This window comes from Triticum aestivum, chromosome 5D (assembly GCF_018294505.1).
Source record: "Triticum aestivum cultivar Chinese Spring chromosome 5D, IWGSC CS RefSeq v2.1, whole genome shotgun sequence".
Taxonomy (NCBI): Eukaryota; Viridiplantae; Streptophyta; class Magnoliopsida; order Poales; family Poaceae; genus Triticum; species Triticum aestivum.
This window is the reverse complement of record NC_057808.1, coordinates 501,253,333-501,273,476: the sequence shown is the minus strand read 5'-3', so window position 1 is coordinate 501,273,476 and position 20,144 is coordinate 501,253,333. Positions and strand designations below refer to the sequence as shown.

Here is a 20,144-nt window from a genome sequence, read left to right as displayed (position 1 = left end):
TAATTAATAGAGAGAAGTGTCCTCTCTTATCTCCGTGCTTGGTCGATGCTACGTACTATACATAGAGAGGCCCTCAACACGCTAGCTAGTAAGAAAATGAAGGAAACCATTAAGTACAGAAGTTCGTCATGCATACCGAGAGAAGTGATCGACCTCTCCTTCTCCGAGAGATTGGTCGAACAACAAGTTTTCGTATTATCTATCTGACACTACTGGCTACATACATATACGATATGTAAGATCTCTTACAATCCCCTAGCATTTGAACTCAACTTCCACATGGTATTCTCCGGCTTTATTGATGACGTGGTCAAGAAAGAATCCCGCCAATTCCTCTTGAATTGCTTTCATGCGATCATGTGGTAGGAGTTCATTCCGCATCTGCCACGTCTAATTTGAAGAAGGGGGTTAATACATATATATGAATGAAACTCAACAGAAATGATGGTGTAATAAAATGAAATTGTGAATATTATTGCTTACGCACTTCATATTGTCTTTTAGAATAGCCCCGCTTATTTTTCAAAGTCGCGTTGTAGATGAACTCGCACACGTAGTATCCACAGTAATCATTCCCTTGTTCATGCCACAAGCACTTTACGAGAAATAGAGGTCAATCAAACTGATAATGAAGCATTATAAATGGCATTGATGAAAGTAGCTAGAATCAACGGGAGATGCGCGCAACTAGCAAGCTAGTAGTACTTACTTTCGGGTATGTATATCGCAGCTCCTTCGGCAGTCCCGGAGCTTCTGCGGTGAACTGTTTCCAAACCCTGCAAGACAAAGAAAATAATTATTACTTGAGATATCAGGAAATGAACAAAAAGTTGCCGATATGGTGCGATAATGATCGATTGAACTTACTTGTTGAGAATTTTAGTCATGTCCGCATAGGTCTCGGGATCTTTTCGTCTCGAGTCTAAGACGGTTACTAGTCCCCGCTCAAGCTTAATCTCCAGGAGAATATAGTGGAAGCTGCGCATGCATGCATAACTCATCAATTACATTACTATAACCTCGCTCGAGTAATAAGGGAAACCGAATATGCACACGACAGTAACACTCACTTGAAGTTGTAAGGAAAGAGTATTAAATCTTTGTTTTGATTTATTAACAATGATTTGAGCAAGTTGGCCTCGGCCTCTTCGGCGTTCTTTTTAACCTGAAATTCATCTATGAGAGTTGTTTTAATGAACACAATATCATACATTTCTGCTTTTCTGCACTCGACGATCTTCAATCTACATAATATAGTGAGGATAATTATAAATACATGCAATGAAAGAGCTGAGCTATATATAGAGACTTAATGACAGAAGTAGTACTTACAGACAGTAGCAAGTGACCGTTAATTTATCGAGGGCCTTTTGATTGAAGAACTGGAAGAACTCCTCAAATGGAACATGCAACAGATCAGTTCCAACGAGGTCGTGCTCCTCTTTAACTCTCAGATACAAAGTATCCGTCCCCCCAGACTCTCTGCAGGTTTTCATGTACCAATTATGGAATCTTCGCATCATCGTTGTTAGAGATTTTTCATCTTTGACGAGAGGCTTCCCGTACTCGTATCTGTGTTCGTCCACCTCCAAGAAATCATAATGTACATCGTCAGGCAGGTAATCTCCAAGATTGCTATAACCGGGCACCATCCCCGAAGCATTAGCGACGATGTCGCTAGACACATTGAGCGGGGGGCACGATTGGTTCGCTTGTTCGCCGAGTTGGGCAATTTTTTTCCCAGCCGCTCGTCGTTCTTTTAACCTTTGATCACTGATAGTACTTCCCGACCGCTCCGCTTCGAGATATGCCTTTGCACTAATGCGCTCATAGTTGGTTTTCGGCGGAGACTTTGGTGGTTTCCTCAGGGCATCGATAGTGCGCTTTGCTTTCACCGGATCTACCTTCTCCTCCGGAGGTGGATGTCTCTCTGCTTTCGCCCCTTCAAAGAAGTCCTTCACTTATTTTTGCACGATCTTCTTGTTTTCTTCCACGGTCATCTCGTACGGTAACTTCTCTAGAGGCTTGAGAGGTGGACCGTATCTGTATTGCCTCCCGCCTCTGGCTGTACTGCTAGACGCCGGAGCAGACGGAGCGGCTGCGGCTGTCTTCTTTCGTGCTTGCTTACAAGGCGGAGGAGAAGGACTACGACGCGCCGGAGCAGCCGCGGCGGCGGCGGGTCTCTTCCGCCCTTGCTGGCGAGGTTGAGAAGGAGGAGGCTGGTGGCTGCTCGGGCGCGCCGGCGCAGGCGGAGAAGGAGGCGGAGTGCCGCCACGCGCCGAAGAAGGAGGCTGAGTGCCCTCATCGTCACTCGCCGGAGGAGGAGGCGGTGGAGGAGGCGGAGTGCCCTGACTTGCCGGAGGAGGAGGAGGAGGCGGAGGCATCCAGTTCGAAAGGTTGATGAGCTCCTTCCGCCATAGGCATGGAGTCTTCAGACAAGAACCCAGCCGAGTCTCCCCTTCACCTGTAGGGTGGTCAAGCTGGAGGTCCTCAAATCCTTCTATGATTTCATCCACCATCACCCTAGCATATCCTTCTGGAATCGGCCGGCAGTGAAAAGTTGCGCCAGGTTCAGGAGGTGCAACAGAGCCAACAGCCGCCTTGACTTTCAATTCCATCCACTGCATCATAAGGTGGCAATGCTGAGACTCCGTGATAGCATCTACGGGGTAGCTAGCAGGAGCCGTGAAGACAGGCTCCTGAAGCGGCTCCGTGGAAGCCACGTTGCTTCTCCGCTGAGATGGTGGGGTAGCTTCGGGTGTAGGTTCGGCAGGTCACGTGCTGCGAACTGCCTCTCGTTCCTCTAGCGCTTGTACCCTTGCGTGCAGCGCCTGTAGTTGGGTCAACTCCTTTTTCTTCTTCCTCTCCCGGCGTTTGTAACCGCCTGCGTCGGGAAATCCAGCCTTCCACGAAAGGGAGCCTGGCGTGCCTCGTGTCCGTCCGGGGTGCTCAGGATTCCCGAGGGCCTCTGTGAGCTCGTCGTTCTCTCTGTCCGGAACGAACGTCCCTTGCTGCGCCTTTTCGATATACTCCTGAAGCTTCACGATGGGTGTGTTCAGCTGCTCGTCGGTCCAAACGCACTTCCCTGTTACAGGGTCCAATTTTCCCCCAACCCCGAAGAACCAAGTCCTGCAACGGTCTGGCCAGCGTCGCGTCTCTGGTTCGATCCCTTTATCAATGAGGTCATTCTCAGCCTTGTCCCACAACGGCCGGGCTTTCAGGTAGCCACCTGACCCCGTGCGATGGTGATGCTTCTTCTTTGCAGCATTTTTCTTGTTTGTCGCTGACATCTTCGCTGCTCTCTCAGATTTCTTTTTGGTGACAAATTCGGGCCACTGATCTTTGATCTTCTCAAATCGGCCGATGAATTCTGGAGTCTTGTCTTGGTCGACAAACGATGATTTCAGCTCATTCTTCCACCTCCTGAATAGCTCAGCCATCTTCTTAAGAGCATAAGCCTTGATCATTGGCTTTTTAACTGGATTCTCCGGATCCTCCTCTGGCGGGAAGGTGAAATTTTCCTGCAGCGCGGTCCAAAGATCAGCTTTCTGCCTATCGCTGACATAAGACACCTGAGAGTCTTTGTCCTTAGGCTTCAACCATTGCTCGATGCTGATCGGGATCATGTCCCTCACTAGAACCCCGCACTGAGCATTAAATTTTTGCTTGGTCCGGAGGGGTTCAATCGGTTGGCCAGCGCGATCAATTTCGATGATCGTGTACCTTTCATCCGCGCGCAACTTTCTCTTCGGGCCTCGTCTCGTTACCGAAGTGTTGCTCGATCCGGAGGGCTAGAAAAGAAGAAAAAGAAGAGAGTTAATATGTGTACATACCAAAAACAATTAATGCATCAATTAGCTATATAGTCAGCACATGCTTAATTAATTAATATATATACCTGGCCGGACTCCGTTCGGTCACCGGAGCCGTCATCACGGTGTCCTTCCCCCTCCATTCGCTCACCGGAGCCGTCATCACGGTGTCCTTCCCCCTCCATTCGGTCACCGGAGCCGTCATCACGGTGTCCTTCCTCCTCCATTGTTTGATCATCGTCGTAGCCTGCTTCTTCATCCTGTCTTTCCAGACCATCGGTGCATGTGTCGTTGAGAAACGACAAGACGGCATCACTTCCGTGTGCGATTATCTCCCCAACACCGCTTCTTTTGCTTCGTCTCGGGGGTGCGGATCCATAGTTTCTGCAAATATTTACAACATGGCAATTATTATTCAAACATGACAGATGGATATATTAGTGGCAAACGTTGAACTAGCTAGCTAAGCACAATAAGGAATCATATTAGTGGCATGGCCTCGACGCTTCTCTAGGGTTTGGGGTGGCCTCGGCAACGCTTCAAGGGTTTGGGTGGCCTCAACAACGCTTCAAGGGTTCGGGGTGGCCTCGACGACAACGCTCTTTTAACTTGGTAAATTTGGGTGGCCTCAAGAGAGTTTGTCGATCGGGTAGGGGCGCGGCGGGAGGGGGTAGGAGACCGACATCGTTTTTTCTAGGGTTTGGGTGTCCTCGAGAGTTTTGGTCGAGCGAGAGGGCCGGGGGGTGCTCCCGTGGTATAAGTTATCACGGTCGAGAGGGGGTATATATATCGACCGCCCCTCATGTCGAAGTTATCCGGGAGGGGGTTATATCGACAACGACGACATACATAGATGGGAAAATAATGTTATCGGGGAGGGGGTATATCGACCCCCCCCCCCCTCGTGTTGAAGTTATCGGGATAGAAGAGAAGAAGAAAAAATAGAATTTTCTTATTTTTTCTTCAATGTAACTTTTGCATATATGAACATACATACATAAATTATACATACATGGAAAAAAATTGATATGAACAAAAAAACATCATATATGAATATTTTGTATATACATCCATATCCATCCATCCATCCATTCATACATACATACATGCACAAAAAAATGCTATGAACAAAAAATCAGTAGAATTTTTTTTCTGAAATGTAACTTTTTGCACTAGAACTATTTCAAATAATTCCTTTCAAATGCCACAAAATTTTTGAGAAGTCCTCTGATGCCTATAGATCATTTTTGTTCAAAAACCCACTTTGGTCATTTGAAAATTTTGAGCACAACTTCCATTTTTCAATTTTGGTCCAATCTTGTCATTGAACTACAACCCTATTTTTCCTTGCTAAAAAAATTCTGAATTTTTTACATGTTGTAGTCCTTCCTACTAAACCCTTAAGTCCAGAAGGGCAGCCCCAATTTCATCTACCAAGTCCATCAAAAAATTCATGTAGTTTCTGTCCAGCACTAAATTTTAATAAAACTTGCACTAACAAGTTTTTCCTTTTAACAAACCAACTTGACCATCTTCACCAACATCCAAGGAGACATCATCCTGCCAAGTTTCACATAAAACAAAGTTCCCTAGCTAGCCCTAGCATTTCATCAAACACCTTGTGGACATGGCTGAAAACATGCAATTCTCTGAAACTTTGCACTGAACCAACTTCACCATCATCACATACATGAAGTAAGGACAGAGGAGAGGGGTGGGAGGGAGGAGGGAGTACCCGCATGTCCGGCGGGCAGTGGTGCGGCGGCGTTGACGGCAGGGCAGGGGCGTGGCGCAGCGTCGGGGCAAGGCAGGGGCGCGGCGGCGTTGGCATCGAGGTCGAGGTAGGGGCGCACGACGGCGTCGTCGGGGCAGGGTAGGGGCGCGACGATGTCGGGGCGAGGCAGGGGCGCACAGCGTCGGCGTCGGGGCAGGGCAGGGGCGCACGACGTCAGCGTCGGGGCACGGCAGGGGCGCGGCGGCGTCGGGGCACGCAGGGCGCGGCGACGGCGTCGGGGCAGGCAGGGCGCGGCGACGGCGTCGGCATCGAGGTCCGGCAGCCTGGCGACGTCGAGGTGTTCGTCGGTGTCGATGCGTTTAGCGGCAGAGAGGCAGATCGAAGAACTGAATGAAAAATTTCACAAGTCCAGCTTATATACACAGAGCATTGGTCCCGGTTCGTGCCACCAACCGGTACCAATGCCCCCCTTTAGTACCGGTTGGTGGCACGAACCGGGACCAAAGGTCTCTTTTCAGCAGTCCAAAGGGTGGGAAGCGGCGGCCTTTGGTCCCGGTTGGTGGCACCAACCGGTACTAAAGGGGGGCATTGGTTCCGGTTCGTGGCACCAACCGGGACCAATGCCCACCTTTAGTCCCGGTTGGTGCCACCAACCGGGACCAAAGGCCGCGCACAGCAGCGTGGTGGTGGGAGTTTAGTCCCACCTCGCTAGTTGAGAGGGGCGCGCAATGGTTTATAAGCCCCACTGTCGCACCCCTCTCGAGCTCCTCTCTATTGCAGGCTTACGGGCCTAATTGTCACTGCTATGCCAGATGGGCCTACTGGGCTTTCTGCGGGCATGAATCCTGGCCCATTGATGGGTTTCTAGTCGTATTTAGGCCGTGGTGGTCCAGTAGGTGGCAATTTTTTTATTTTTTTCCCAGTTTTTTTGTTTTCTTTTTTGCCTTTTTTTGTTTTGTTTCTACTTACAACAAAATACTTATTTATTTTATTTTATTTTGTTTCTACTTATATATTTGCTATTAAAGTTTCTAACAAACAAAGTTCTTTATGAAAATTCTTTTTGCTTTTAATGATTTTGAACAGAAAATAGTTTGATAATTTTAGTTGCATCAATTTTATATAATTTTAGTTTCATAAATTTTAGAGGTTGCTTATAATGTTTTGAACAGAAAATACTTTGATAATTTTAGTTTCATAAATTTTATTTATGTTATTTTGTTTCTACTTATATATTTTATTAAAGTTTATATTATTTTGTTTCAAATTACTTATTTATTTTATTTTATGATAATTCTTTTTGCTATTAAATTTTCATACGAAAACTCGTCTGTTACAAAAGGATTTCATTTTTTGGACTTATTTGAACTCCATAGTTTTTCTATGTTCAAAATGCACCATTCAAAGCCACATCATCAATTTTCAACCCTTTCTAACTTCATTTGTTATTTTTCATGCATTTACTGATTTTTTTCAGCTATAAGACCCTGAAATTGAAATGCATTTCAAATGAACTCTGAAAAGGTTAAAAGTTGGCATGGTATCATCATTTCACCCACATAGCATGTGCAAGAAAGTAGAGAGGCTTACGGCAAAAACTGGATGCACTTCGTGTATAAAACGGACAATCTCTTTCGAAGTATCAGGGTTTCATACGTAAACTCGTCTGTTACAAAAGGATTTCATTTTTTTGAACTTATTTGAACTCCATAGTTTTTCTATGTTCAAAATGCACCATTCAAAGCCACATCATCAATTTTCAACCCTTTCTGACTTCATTTGTTATTTTTCATGCATTTACTGATTTTTTTCAGCTATAAGACCCTGAAATTGAAAAGCACTACAAATGAACTCTGAAATGGTTAAAAGTTGGCATGGTATCATCATTTCACCCACATAGCATGTGCAAGAAAGTAGAGAGGCTTACGGCAAAAACTGGATGCACTTCGTGTACAAAACGGACAATCTCTTTCGAGGTATCAGTGTTTCATACGAAAACTCGTCTGTTACAAAAGGATTTCAATTTTTTTGAACTTATTTGAACTCCATAGATTTTCTATGTTCAAAATGCACCATTCAAAGCCACATCATCAATTTTCAACCCTTTTTGACTTCATTTATTATTTTTCATGCATTTACTGATTTTTTTCAGCTATAAGACCCTGAAATTGAAAAGCACTACAAATGAACATGGATAGATAAGTGACCAAATTAATAGTAGTTCATCATCACATTAAAACCAAAGTACGTACATAGTTCAAATTGAACAACATATAGCTCTCCAGAGCATCTAGTTAAACCATACATTGAAACTATGTAAAACCTTTCAATGCAACACCAAATGCGATCATAATCACAAATAAAGTAACAATTGATCCAACGGCATAATGATACCAAGCCTCGGTATGAATGGCATATTTTCTAATCTTTCTAATCTTCAACCGCATTGCATCCATCTTGATCTTGTGATCATCGACGACATCCGCAACATGCAACTCCAATATCATCTTCTCCTCCTTAATTTTTTTATTTTTTCCTTCAAGTAATTGTTTTCTTCTTCGACTAAATTTAACCTTTCGACAATAGGGTCGGTTGGAATTTCCGGTTCAACCACCTCCTACATAAATAAAATCTATGTCACGTTGGTCGGTATAATTGTCATAAACAAGAAATGAACCAAATAGTTATAAAAAGATAATATATACCACATCCGAATCATAGACAGGACGAGGGCCGACGGGGGCGGATACCAGAACCATCGCACTATATAATAACAAGGAATAATAAAAGTAAGAAAATTAGACAAGTATGTATCTCAAGTAAGAATTTTTTTTTCTTTCAGAAAGAAGATAAGAACAAGTGGCTCACCACGGTGGTGCCGGCGACGAGATCGGCGCGGGCGATCGACGGCGGTGAAGACAGAGACGGGACGTGACGGACCGCTAAACCTAGAAAAATCTCGGGGAAAATGGAACTCGGAGGTCGAGTTTCGAGAGAAGAAATATTAACTAGTGTGGCTCGGACATTTCATCGAACACCTCATGTGCATAGGAGGTGAGCTAGAGCACCCAAATGCCCTCCCCTCGCCGGCCAGCAAAAAACAGAACAGGGTGGAGTGCTCTGCTCGCTGGCGATGGGCTATATATAGGCAAATCATTTGTCCCGGTTCGTGGCTGGAACCGGGACCAATGGTTATGGGCCAGGAGCGAGGCCCATTGGTCCCGGTTCGTTCCTAGAACCGGGACAAATGGGTCCAGACGAACCGGGACAAAAGCCCGCGAGACCCCGGCCGGCCACCTGGGCTCACGAACCGGGACGAATGCACCCGTTGGTCCCGGTTCGTATAAGAACCGGGACTAATGGGCTGGCCAGGCCCGAACGGAAGCCCCTTTTTCTACTAGTGGTAATGAGTCGGTGCCATAAAAAAAATTATGCACCGAAGCACATACTTACTTCCATGCCAAATACAAGAGGCAATAAACTAAGCACACACCCCTCGTGCAAAGAAGCAGCAGTGAGCCACGAACGAGACAGTGGAAGTAGGGTAACTGTTGCCGATATATACTAGTTTATGTGTGTGTGTGGGGGGTGGGGGGGGGGGGGGAATCTCCAATCGACTTTTAAATATTTTCATCTGGCATTGACATCTGCGTGGCATGCTTTTCAGAGTTTGGGCACCGAACACAGAGTGGAAGACCTAAAAGATACCCCTTCAGATGAAAGGGTAACGATGGTCTAATTAAATTCTAGTGAATTTCACTGATCAAGTTTGGTACACGCGTTTCTGCCTATCCGCAGATTCTACACTATGTGTGACGCGCATTTATGCCTGTCTGCGAATTCTACACTATCTAGGTCAATGATGAAAACTAAGGTCCTACACTATGTTGGCTAAAACCAGTGTTAAATTCACTTTTGCTTCATTTTGGCATCGGTCCTCTCCATTAATTACCGAGCCGGTGTCATAAATACAATTCTAGAAACCGGAGCACCTACTTGCACCAATGCCAAATCCAACGAGGCAATAAGCTAAGCGCTCTCGCTCGTGTGAAGAACTGACAGTGGGCCACGAACGAGACGCTGGTAGTGGGGTAACTGTGGTTGATATATAGTAGTTTCTGTGCGTAGGCCCAATCTCCAATCGATGTCCAATTCTTCCACAGTTGGGTGGTGCTAAATATTTTTCATCTGGCATTGACGTCTGCGTGGCATACTCTTTAGAGTTTGAGCACCGAACACAACATGAAAGGCCTAAAAATACCCCTTGACATGAAAGGGTATGGTGGTCTAATTAAAATTCTAGTGAATTCATAGATCAAGTTTGGTAGTACGCGCATTTCCTCCTTTCGCAGATTCCTCACGCGATCAAGTACGTCGGACGACAACGAGAAGAAATCAAAGCTAAGTTTTGCTCGTGGATTGCTGCTAGCAGATGTTTTGAACAACGGCAACACGCATGTACACGACGTCCTGATCGATCAGCTGCTGGTGCATGTGCCGGTGCCTTTGGTGAAGGTAGCTCACGTACAGCTGACGGATTCATCATCCTCTGTAGCTAGGTAGCTAGCTAAGACCATGGATGAATTAGTCCACGACCAGCAATCAGTACACAGACGTGAACAAACAGCCAGACGGCTGGAAACACAACGCGCGCGCACACGAGAGCACGATGAAGCTGATCGTGTGGATCTCTTCAAGGATACAGCCTCGTACGGAAAACTACTTCGCGTTTCCATCGACTCGTACGGCCCACATATAGGCCTGCACCCTCGTCTTTCCAGCTCCACCCCCGCCCGCATCGCCGCCGCGCACACAAACCCTAGCTGGCCGTTCGCACTTCGCGTGGCACCGGTCGATCTGTAGTTTCGCCGGCGATGGAATGGAATCCCGGGTATCCAAGAAGAAGAAGAGGAAGAGGGACACGGAGAGTAGCCCGTACGTTCTCCCGGCTCTCCGACGATCTCCTCGTCGAGATCATCTCGCGCGTGCCCTTCAAATCCACCCGTTGCTGCAAGTGCGTCTGCAGGCGATGGCGCGACGTCGTCTCCAACCCTGACCACCGCAAGAAGCTGCCTCGGTCGACCCTCGCCGGCTTCTTCTACAGAACCGGGCATCTGTGTTGCAGAACTATGAACCGTCATTACAAAAGCCTAACAGGGAAGAAGTGGTGCCGCGGCATCGACCCCGCCCTCAAGTTCCTGCCCAAATACAGACTCTGTGACATTCACATTGACATGTTGGACTGCTGCAATGGCCTCCTGCTTTGCCGACGACAGCAGACCGATTATCACGGGACAACGGACTACGTGGTGTGCAATCCGGCCACTAAGACATGGATTGCCGTGCCTGGCACCGACCGGTCCCGCGAGCTGCGCGTCGCTCGCCTTGGGTTCGACCCGGTCGTCTCCTCTCACTTCCGTGTACTTGAGTTTGCACCGACGGATGATAATGATACACACGTCAAGCCATTGGGGATCTACTCCTCAGAAGCTGGAGCCTGGACACATCGGAGCGATTGGAAATGTCCAATTGATATAAATAAATATTCCAGTAGCGCATTTTTCAGAGGGGTGCTATATTTATCTTCCTATGAAGATAAGGTTGTAGCCGTCGACTTGGAGGGAAATTGTAGGGTCATTCATATTCCTACCTTACATGATTCTTGTATTGCTCGTGAAGTTTATGTATCACAGGGACAATTGTATGTTGTAATTTCTAGTGATTCTGAACTATCAATGTGGGCTCTTGAAGATTCTAGTACTGAAAATTGGACCTTGAAGCACAATCTCAGCCATTTGCAATTGTTTGGAGCAGAGGATTCATCTTATGAGCAGGACTATGATATTATCATCCACCCAGAATGCAATCTGATATTTATACTACTTACGAGATTCTACTCGACATGCAGATCAGCGACGAAACTAATGTCATACGACATGGATTCTAGGACTGTGCATTCTATAAGTGATTTTGCACATGACTGGAAGAGTCCTTATCTTTCATATGTTCCCTTGTTCTCAGGTTCACTGGCTGATGGGCAGTAGAAATCTTAATTGCATAGTGTGTATTTGTTTTTTTGCCAACAGAATGTCATGTATCTTTTTTATGAACAGGATGGCGTGTAACCCTTTTATGATATTTTTGTTGTTAGGTCTTGAATCCAACCAGCTGGGACTTGGCTAACATTTTATGACGTTGTGCTAGTTTTTTTATCTGTGCTTATGTGCACTTATCTACCTCTTATGCGGGTAGATATTGCAGTTAATTAACAACAAAGCAACACTATTCTTCTTTCTAAAATGTTTTTACACTACCAGATCAAATCTACTAAAATGCAACACTAAAAACATGTTATAAAAAGTTACATAGGTAGTACTTTCATATGGGACCACTAATTCGTCGGTTGCCACTTATTTTCTTTTGTTTCTCTTCTCTTTTTTTTCCTTCACTCCGGCCATTCCCATCCTTTTCCCCACAAGAGCAACCATCCTGTGCGCCCTTCTGGTCCCCTCCCCTTCAATCAGCGCCACCACCACTACTGTCGACTCCCGTTGTGTGGCCAGAGCCGCCTCCACATCACGCTCTCTTCCTCCTCCCGCCTCCTCGTCGCAGAGCACGACAGCGGGCCCAAGTGCTTGTGGCGGAGGTCCTGCACCTCTCTGTCGTGCAGGTGGTTACTGCAGAGCTCGACTCGGGCAACAAAAGCCAGAAATTGCACCTCTTGCTCAGCTTAAAGTTCGGCTCTAGCAAAGGAAGCAGAGGGTGGCTTGTTTTGGTTACGTTGTTGGCTCTGTACATTGGGTTGGCATGTTTGTTACTTGTTTTGGCTCATGTATATGAATTTTGTTTATGTTAGCAGGTGAGATCGATGTTAGCAATTTATGGTAGGTGAGGTACGTGTGGAATCATGAATGTCAGCAGAGCCTATAAACATAGATCAGGTTATAGCATAGTTATTACATTATAGGAACTTGGATGCATTATAAGTAGGAGGAAGCTACATGTGACGCAAAAGATAATATGGAGGCCTCAATGAATTCAGGCAATGAGCACCAGTGAAGATATGACGATGAGCAAAAACTCTGTACTGATTAACACACATGAATAGTATTGGCACTGATGATGGTTCCAGAAGCGATCTAAAGTGATTTGCGGGGCATAATGTGGATTGTAATCAGACCTGGAAAACCACAGAGTATGAGCAACTCTTCGCTCGTTGAACCAGTAAGGCCCTTTTCAGCCAGGACCACGAAGATGAGGCAGACGCTGTTGGAAATATGCCCTAGAGGCAATAATAAATGGTTATTATTATATTTCTTTGTTCATGATAATTGTCTATTGTTCATGCTATAATTGTGTTATCCGGAAATCGTAATACATGTGTGAATACATAGACCACAACGTGTCCCTAGTAAGCCTCTAGTTGACTAGCTCGTTGATCAACAGATAGTCATGGTTTCCTGATTATGGACATTGGATGTCATTGATAACGGGATCACATCATTAGGAGAATGATGTGATGGACAAGACCCAATCCTAAGCATAGCTCAAAGATCGTGTAGTTCGTTTGCTAGAGCTTTTCCAATGTCAAGTATCTTTTTCCTTAGACCATGAGATCGTGCAACTCCCGGATACCGTAGGAGTGCTTTGGGTGTGCCAAACGTCACAACGTAACTGGGTGACTATAAAGGTACACTACGGGTATCTCCGAAAGTGTCTGTTGAGTTGGCACGGATCGAGACTGGGATTTGTTACTCCGTGTGACGGAGAGGTATCTCTGGGCCCACTCGGTAATGCATCATCATAATGAGCTCAATGTGACTAAGGAGTTAGACACGGGATCATGCATTACGGTACGAGTAAAGAGACTTGCCGGTAACGAGATTGAACAAGGTATTGGGATACCGACGATCGAATCTCGGGCAAGTAACATACCGATTGACAAAGGGAATTGTATACAGGACCACGAAGATGAGGCAGACACGACACAGGGTTCACAATTGGCCTATTGAAGACAGTCAGTTCACGGTCTGGTTTGTTGGATTCATGCATCTTGAGTCAGGGCCATGACCTTTGAGTTGGATTGGCAGTTTATTCATCATCCCTAGCCTCTTGTGCAGATTCTTCAATAACAGAGGCATTGCCCAGTGCATTCTTATTTACATTGACATTTTCAGTGGTCTGCTCATTTGCTTCAGAAGCATGTGGAATTTATTCATCAGCTGATGCAGCCGCAATCTCATTCTCTTCATGGACTATGGTGGAGGTATTTTCTTCAAGAATGCTTGCCATGGGAGGGGGTGGAGGCCCTTGGACTTTGTGAAGCCATTTAAAAGGCGAACAATGTTGTTCTTTGTCTTCCACCCCCATTGCAGTTGTCCCAAACAATGAGTCTGGAGTATTCACCACATGTGTGGCAATATCTTCTGGAGGAGTGTGGAGATGCACTTCACCTTGCAGGGAGTGTGGATGCATCTCTTCCCAAAACTCGCCGTTGATTTTTTGGGTAGGTGGATCACCTCTATCAATGAAAAAAGTCCCTTCTAAGTTGTGCTTGGGAGGAGGCGATGATACCATTATCCCTGACAAAGTTATCTTGCTCGTGTTCTTCTAATAGGGTGCGGCTCCTGGTTAGTAGTCGTACGATGAGGAAGCAGCGTCAGGGTAGTAGCGCAGGTGGTAGGTGGTGTCGTGTGCCGTGATCAGGTAATCGACATGTTGCCTGTTGGTTTTCTTGTCATACAAAAACAACAGGTAACTATGTTGCTTCTACCCTTTCATACTTGACCACAAACTAAGAACAATTCACTGCCTTTATTTCCACATATCATGGTGATCTAGGAAATGAACTATGCTATTACATATCATTATAGTGCATCCCTGAGGCTCCGCAAAGTCTTCTAGCCTCTTCAACCTTTCTCTTGGAGAAGCCACTTCACCCTAACTGTTTAACCATTACACTACCATTGACCACTCCATCTACATCCCACTTTGTAATCTATGTCCAGCAATGAGTGGAGGTTGACAATGTAATTATTTCACTCACTTGATATTAACACTCCCAAGTTAACACAACAAAGGAACAAAAGCATATGCAAACACTAACTATAAAGATAAACACTAGTCTCTTTTTGCGACACAAAAATTGCAAATACCTTCTACCCTTCTACTAATTTAAATTTTGACCACCATGCTGGCTTGCCACCCTAAATAATTAACCATGTTAATTCCATATCATGGGAGTGCATTCTTCAAACTCTTGGCATATACGTCTAGTCTTTTTAATCCTTCTCTTGGAGAATTTGCTTCACCCAACTGTTTCACCATTGCACTACCAATGATCACTCCATCTGAACCCCACTCGGCAATTTGTGTCCATTATTCATAAGTGGAGGTCAGCGATGTAATAATCTTATTGAGATTTTTGAATCAAGATCACAATTTTTTGGTGAATTTCTCGATGTGTTATCTACCTGGCTAACATGTTCCGGGGTTGATATGCCAAAGCCAACCGCTACTGCTTTGTTTGTGACCTGCGAGCAATTACGAAAGATATTTGACAGATGATACTTTGAACATAACAAGGTGGGAAATTTATTTCTTTACTGTTTTTTTTTTTTGGAAAAGGAGGCAAACCCCATTTCTTTACTGGTTAAGAGAAAAGAATCAATGGTAATATTTTTTTTCTATAAACCTGTCTAATCTCCTGAAGAAGATCCTTGACACGTGGGTTTATGGTCGCCCTGGCTCCTGTAACTCCAACAACACTTACCTGCATAATGTTATTTATTATGGGTTTAACATCATGAGATCTTGACCACAAAGCCAAAATTGTAATAAGAAGCTAGCTAGGATTGTACGCATGTGTGCTGTGCAACTTACAAGGTAAACAAACCCTTCTGAAGCTTTTGTGATTTCTTTCATCCTCTCTGATGGTGTAGCTGGCGTTGTAAGGAGGATCTACAATCATTTATTGAAAACCCATAACTTGTTTAAGGACTGGCTTAATCCTGAGTTCTGTTAACATTGCGTTAATGTTTAATGAGGGCATGCACGTACCAGCTCTAGATTGTTCTTGATGGCTTTTTTCCTGAAAGCATGCATCTCCTCGTATGGAAGGTCGGGAATGATAATGCCTGGAGTTCATGCATGTAACAAGTGCGAATTAGCAAATCTGTTGTGTTGATTGTCAACGTCGGATAAAATATTTATAGTTTGCTAAGAGTGCTGCTACACACACGACGGTTGTGGACGATCTCCGCACGATGAAGCACATCAACCCGTCCATGCGTCGATTCAAAGTGAACCTACACCGTTAAATACTCCATCGTGCGCAGTTCGTCCGGCTATTGTCGTCCACACAGCAGTTTCGGTTTGCTAATAACTCAGTTAATTACCTTTGACACCGGCTTCTTCGGCAGCCGCGGCGAAACATCCCGTCCCACGGCGCACAATGGGGTTGAAGTAAGAGAAGATGACCACGGGGCAGGACAGCTCCGGCGTCACCTCCTTCAGCATCGACATCACGGCGTCGGTGGTTGCGCCAGCGGCCAACGCACGGGCAGCGGATGCCTGTATCACTGGCCCGTCGGCAGAGGGGTCAGAGAAGGGCAGGCCGAGCTCGATGACGTCGGCGCCTAGGCTGTCGAGGAGCCTGAGCGCCTCCGCTGTCGTTGCAAGGTCGGGATCGCCGGCGGTGATGTACGGGATGAACGCCGTCTGCGCGCGCGCAACAGTAAAGCCTTAGTCGATTAGCATCGATCTTTTACGTGCATGCATGCTGCGAACTGAGCTTAGTACACTCGGCGCACTTACTTTGCCATTCGCCCTGACGCGAGACATGGCCTCTGCCACCGACAGGCCGCGCTCGCCGGCCGCGGATAGCGACGCGCACCTCCCAGCAGGAGCGGGCGCGGTCACCGCCGCCACGGCGACCGCTCCGACCACGGGCCTACCGGGCGTGGGCACCGCCACCGCGGCCTGGCCACGACGCATGGGGTGGTTCAACGGCAGAGCCGAGGAGGACACGAAGAGGGACGCCTTGAGCGCGAAGGCCATGCAAACAGCGACGGACGGCACGCACGCGCGCACGCAACTCAGCCAAGGTCGCTCTGCGGGCAGGGCTAAAATAGAGGAGCAGCAGAGAACACTTCAACTTTTCCGCGCGAGATGACTCAAGTGCTGGCGTGCGTGCGTTCGTTTATGTGTAGCAGAAGCAGCAGCCGGCGGCGGCTCTACGCAGGGAGGAGAAACAGAGGAAGCTAGCAGTAATAATTAGTACGTAGTAGTTATAAACTAACTAATCGTGGGTTGATTCGATCTTCACCGTGCGCCGCCACCGCACGCGGGCACAGGAACGTGCTGGGCTGAAGCCTAGTACGTACACTACATTTTGGTCACTTAATTTAGGGGCCACATACTTGCAGTGCAACTGTGTTTTTTAGCATCATTCGATTTTCTTAGCCTTTAGATTGAAATCCAACGGAGCCATCTTTTTCCTCCTCCCGCGCGCCATCTTTTTCCTCCTTTCTTATTTGATCTGCCCTACCGGCCAACCACCTGCGACTCCGGCGGTACCTCCGCCTTCGCCCTGTTGTCGCTGCCCCGGTCTTCCCTCTAAAGCTGACCACCAACTCCGGCACCAATGACACCCGGACTCAAACTTGCGAAGAACCTCATGCCTCTCCGTCACCGGCGATGTTGTGGCATCCCCGTCTCCGATGATCTCCTGGCTCGCACCCGATGGTGACACCTCGGCTAGCCACGGAGACCCCCCTCTGGGCTGGTGATATACGTGTGCTGATCGAATAGATAAGTTCAGGTAACTGATGTTTAGCAGCGCTTAATTTGTCGGCTCATACATATTTGGTACCTCAAACTTTAAAACCAATAATTTAAGACCCTCTTAACCAGCAAATGGCAGTTTGGAAGTATGGCAATTGCATACAATTTGCATGGCAATTTAAGTTGGCCGAGGATGGCAAGTTTAGTTGACAAGCATGATAAATGCGTCTTGGTACATTTTTGTCAGGATTTGCCATGCTTGCAACCTAAAGTTGTCATCTAATATAGATTGCCATAAAAACATTCGATTTGCCATCCCCTCCCTGCGAGCGTCAACTAAATAGCCTACCTATAATATATATCCTGAACTTTCAAATGTTTAAAACAATGACCGAGGAGATGATTTGGCTGCCATGTGTCATATGTGTTCAAAATCACAACAAGTTATCAATGTAACCGCTTCAAGTTAGGATAGAAACTAAATTTGCCTAGTTTTACTAGTTTTTCAATTAAAGGCCAAATCCGATCAAGTCGATGATTTGAGAGACCAAAATGGACATTTTCATTTGCTTTCAATACATGAATTGTAAGTTCGCAACACATTTCCTAGAGAAGGAATAGTATCACCATTTTTTGTATTGATTCTGTCATTTACACTTTATACTGGGTTCGGAAGTGAAAGTCCCCTTCTACTCCTAAGCTCATTTGAGCTCCGGATGAACAGTAAAATCGGAAGAAAAAGTTGAAAAAAAATTCAAAAAAATCTGATTTTTTTGCTGCAAACTTTGACAAATGTTTTGATTGCCTGCAAATTTTCATCATGAATTGACATTCCTGGAAGTTACAACAAAAATATAAAATTCATTACTCCAAAATGCTTTCGTAACTTTAGTGATCTAAAAGATCTTATAAAAGTTTACAGGTGGAGTAGCATTTTTGAAGCATTGATTTTGCTTTTTTTTTGCAAAGATTTTCCCAAATGTTATTTTATGATAAACTTTTGCGGGAGCATTTGAGCTCAGGACTAAGATATTCCGCGTCCATTCGGAAGCCTCTTTCGTGGGAAGGAACAATATAGTTCATCGTATCATTCGTGAGAAGGAATATTATATTCCCCGCAGAGAGAGAAGGAATATTATATGCCGCAACCGTCCGTTGCAATTGCAATATCCCGACGTGGCCTGTGGGTTTGCTGCATCGGATGAGTCAGTGCTCTGTACACGACAAAAATCCGACGATTCACACACGATGAATGAATCCGGCCGGGCATTCGAAAGAGCACCGGCCGCTGGATATCATGCATGGAGCAGTTTTGACATCGGATCGCAAGGAGGCGAGTGATCCTGACATCACGATGGCATCATCGAGAACATGCCAGATCAACCAACGGATTTACTACTGCAGGGCGGCTTTCGAAACTTTGAAAGTTATAAAAGGATGAAGTCTATCAGGACTGATCTTCTCGGCCGACGCTCGTGCTCCGGCCGGACCTCGTCTTCCTCTGACTCCAGCAGAAGCGATGACTTTTGATGCAGTAGAGCACGAGGCGACCGATTCGGTGATAAGCGCATCTTTAACGCTGACACACAAACCTCTTGCCTGCGTCTTGATCACGCTGTCCAGACGGCGGAAACCATTCAATATAGTTTTTTTATCGGTCCGCAGCATGGTCCGAACGTGAATTCTCCGGCAAATCAGAGACAAACATGAGGGGCTTTTGTGGTAGTCTGGATTGATCCCACGCCCTCTTCTAACACCCTGACCCACGAAAACCCCTCCTCACTCGTCCGCGCGTGTTTCCGTCATGCGCCAGCTGCCCGCATTCATGTCCCTATAGAGCTCATCGTTCAACATTGAAGACGGCTTAGGGCAGACGCGACCACTTACTGCCTCCGTCGTTGGAGCGGCGCGCCGGCCGAGGGCGCCGCCCGTGACGCGTCTCCGGTGTCCGCGCCTGTTCAATGCCGGAGGCGCGTGACTGGACGGGACGGGACATATATCTACCACGCCCTTTCAATGCCGTTGTCCGTCCATATGCCGCCATTAAGTAGGCTCGTCGGCCGAGGAATCCACTCCGGCGCCACGCATGATGCACCCGGACGTCTCGCCTCACGGGAATCCTCTATATAAAGGCGGCCACACCTGCCTAAGTCCACACCACAACAGAAGCTTTTTCCCATCCTCCTCCCTTGCACTACATCCACCATGACTGCACGGAGATGAAGCACGCCGTGGCCGCCCTTGCCCCCGCCTGGCAGAGCCGCCGTGCCAGGCGGATCAAGGCCGGCTTGCCCGTAGCTCGCCCGAGGCCTCTTCCTCCTCCGACGAGACCACGATGGGGACGGGCTCCGACGACACCGCTCCAGCTATCGTGCCTCCTGTGCACGCCGACTTCACCCATGGACCAGGCGCATACGCACTACAACGCCGCCATGGCGAGGTCCGGCCTATGTCGGCGCCTGTGTCGGCGTTCCAGCAGGCACGGGAGGAACAAGAGTAGTAAATATTATCAAACCTCAAGACATGCCTATGAATTATTATTTTGTTACGAACCTTTTAATTTCTAGTGTTTTGATTTCATGGGACCTTTTCCAACTTCATATTGTAACACATATTTTAGTTGTTATTGATTATGTCACCAAGTGGGTAGAAGTTATTCGAACTAAAAGTAATGATCATCATACTTCTTTTAGAATATTAAAAGGTGCTATCTTTTCAAGGTTTGGAGTTCCTAGATACCTTATGAATGATAATGGTTCATATTTTATACATGGTGAATTCAGATAAGTTTTAACTAAGTATGACATTAATCA

General features: G+C 46.4%; 2 protein-coding genes across 2 annotated transcripts; one reads left to right on the top strand and one right to left on the bottom strand.

The window, feature by feature from the left end:
• The first annotated feature begins 10,354 nt into the window (after positions 1-10,354).
• Positions 10,355-11,661, top strand: LOC123125766 (F-box protein At5g07610-like). The gene has a single exon (XM_044546225.1). It carries the CDS (start codon positions 10,422-10,424, stop codon positions 11,589-11,591), a length of 1,170 nt encoding a protein of 389 aa, XP_044402160.1. The 5' UTR covers positions 10,355-10,421; the 3' UTR covers positions 11,592-11,661.
• Positions 11,662-14,781: 3,120 nt separating this feature from the next.
• Positions 14,782-16,605, bottom strand: LOC123121015 (tryptophan synthase alpha chain-like). The gene is made up of 7 exons (XM_044540963.1): positions 16,363-16,605; positions 15,945-16,266; positions 15,607-15,683; positions 15,430-15,507; positions 15,242-15,319; positions 15,025-15,080; positions 14,782-14,920 (listed from the first exon to the last, which is right to left on the bottom strand). Exons 1-7 carry the CDS (start codon positions 16,603-16,605, stop codon positions 14,782-14,784), a joined length of 993 nt encoding a protein of 330 aa, XP_044396898.1.
• Positions 16,606-20,144: the final 3,539 nt, after the last annotated feature.

Excerpts from the sequence above, each read along its gene's own strand:
- LOC123121015 (XM_044540963.1), bottom strand. The coding sequence starts at position 16,605 with ATGGCCTTCGCGCTCAAGGCGTCCCTCTTCGTGTCCTCCTCGGCTCTG. Across the intron at positions 15,320-15,429 it reads CAGAAGGGTTTGTTTACCTT|GTAAGTGTTGTTGGAGTTAC; the intron begins GTAAGTTGCACA and ends AACATTATGCAG. Across the intron at positions 14,921-15,024 it reads TCAACCCCGGAACATGTTAG|ACAAATTGCCGAGTGGGGTT; the intron begins CCAGGTAGATAA and ends TGAATAATGGAC.
- LOC123125766 (XM_044546225.1), top strand. The coding sequence starts at position 10,422 with ATGGAATGGAATCCCGGGTATCCAAGAAGAAGAAGAGGAAGAGGGACA.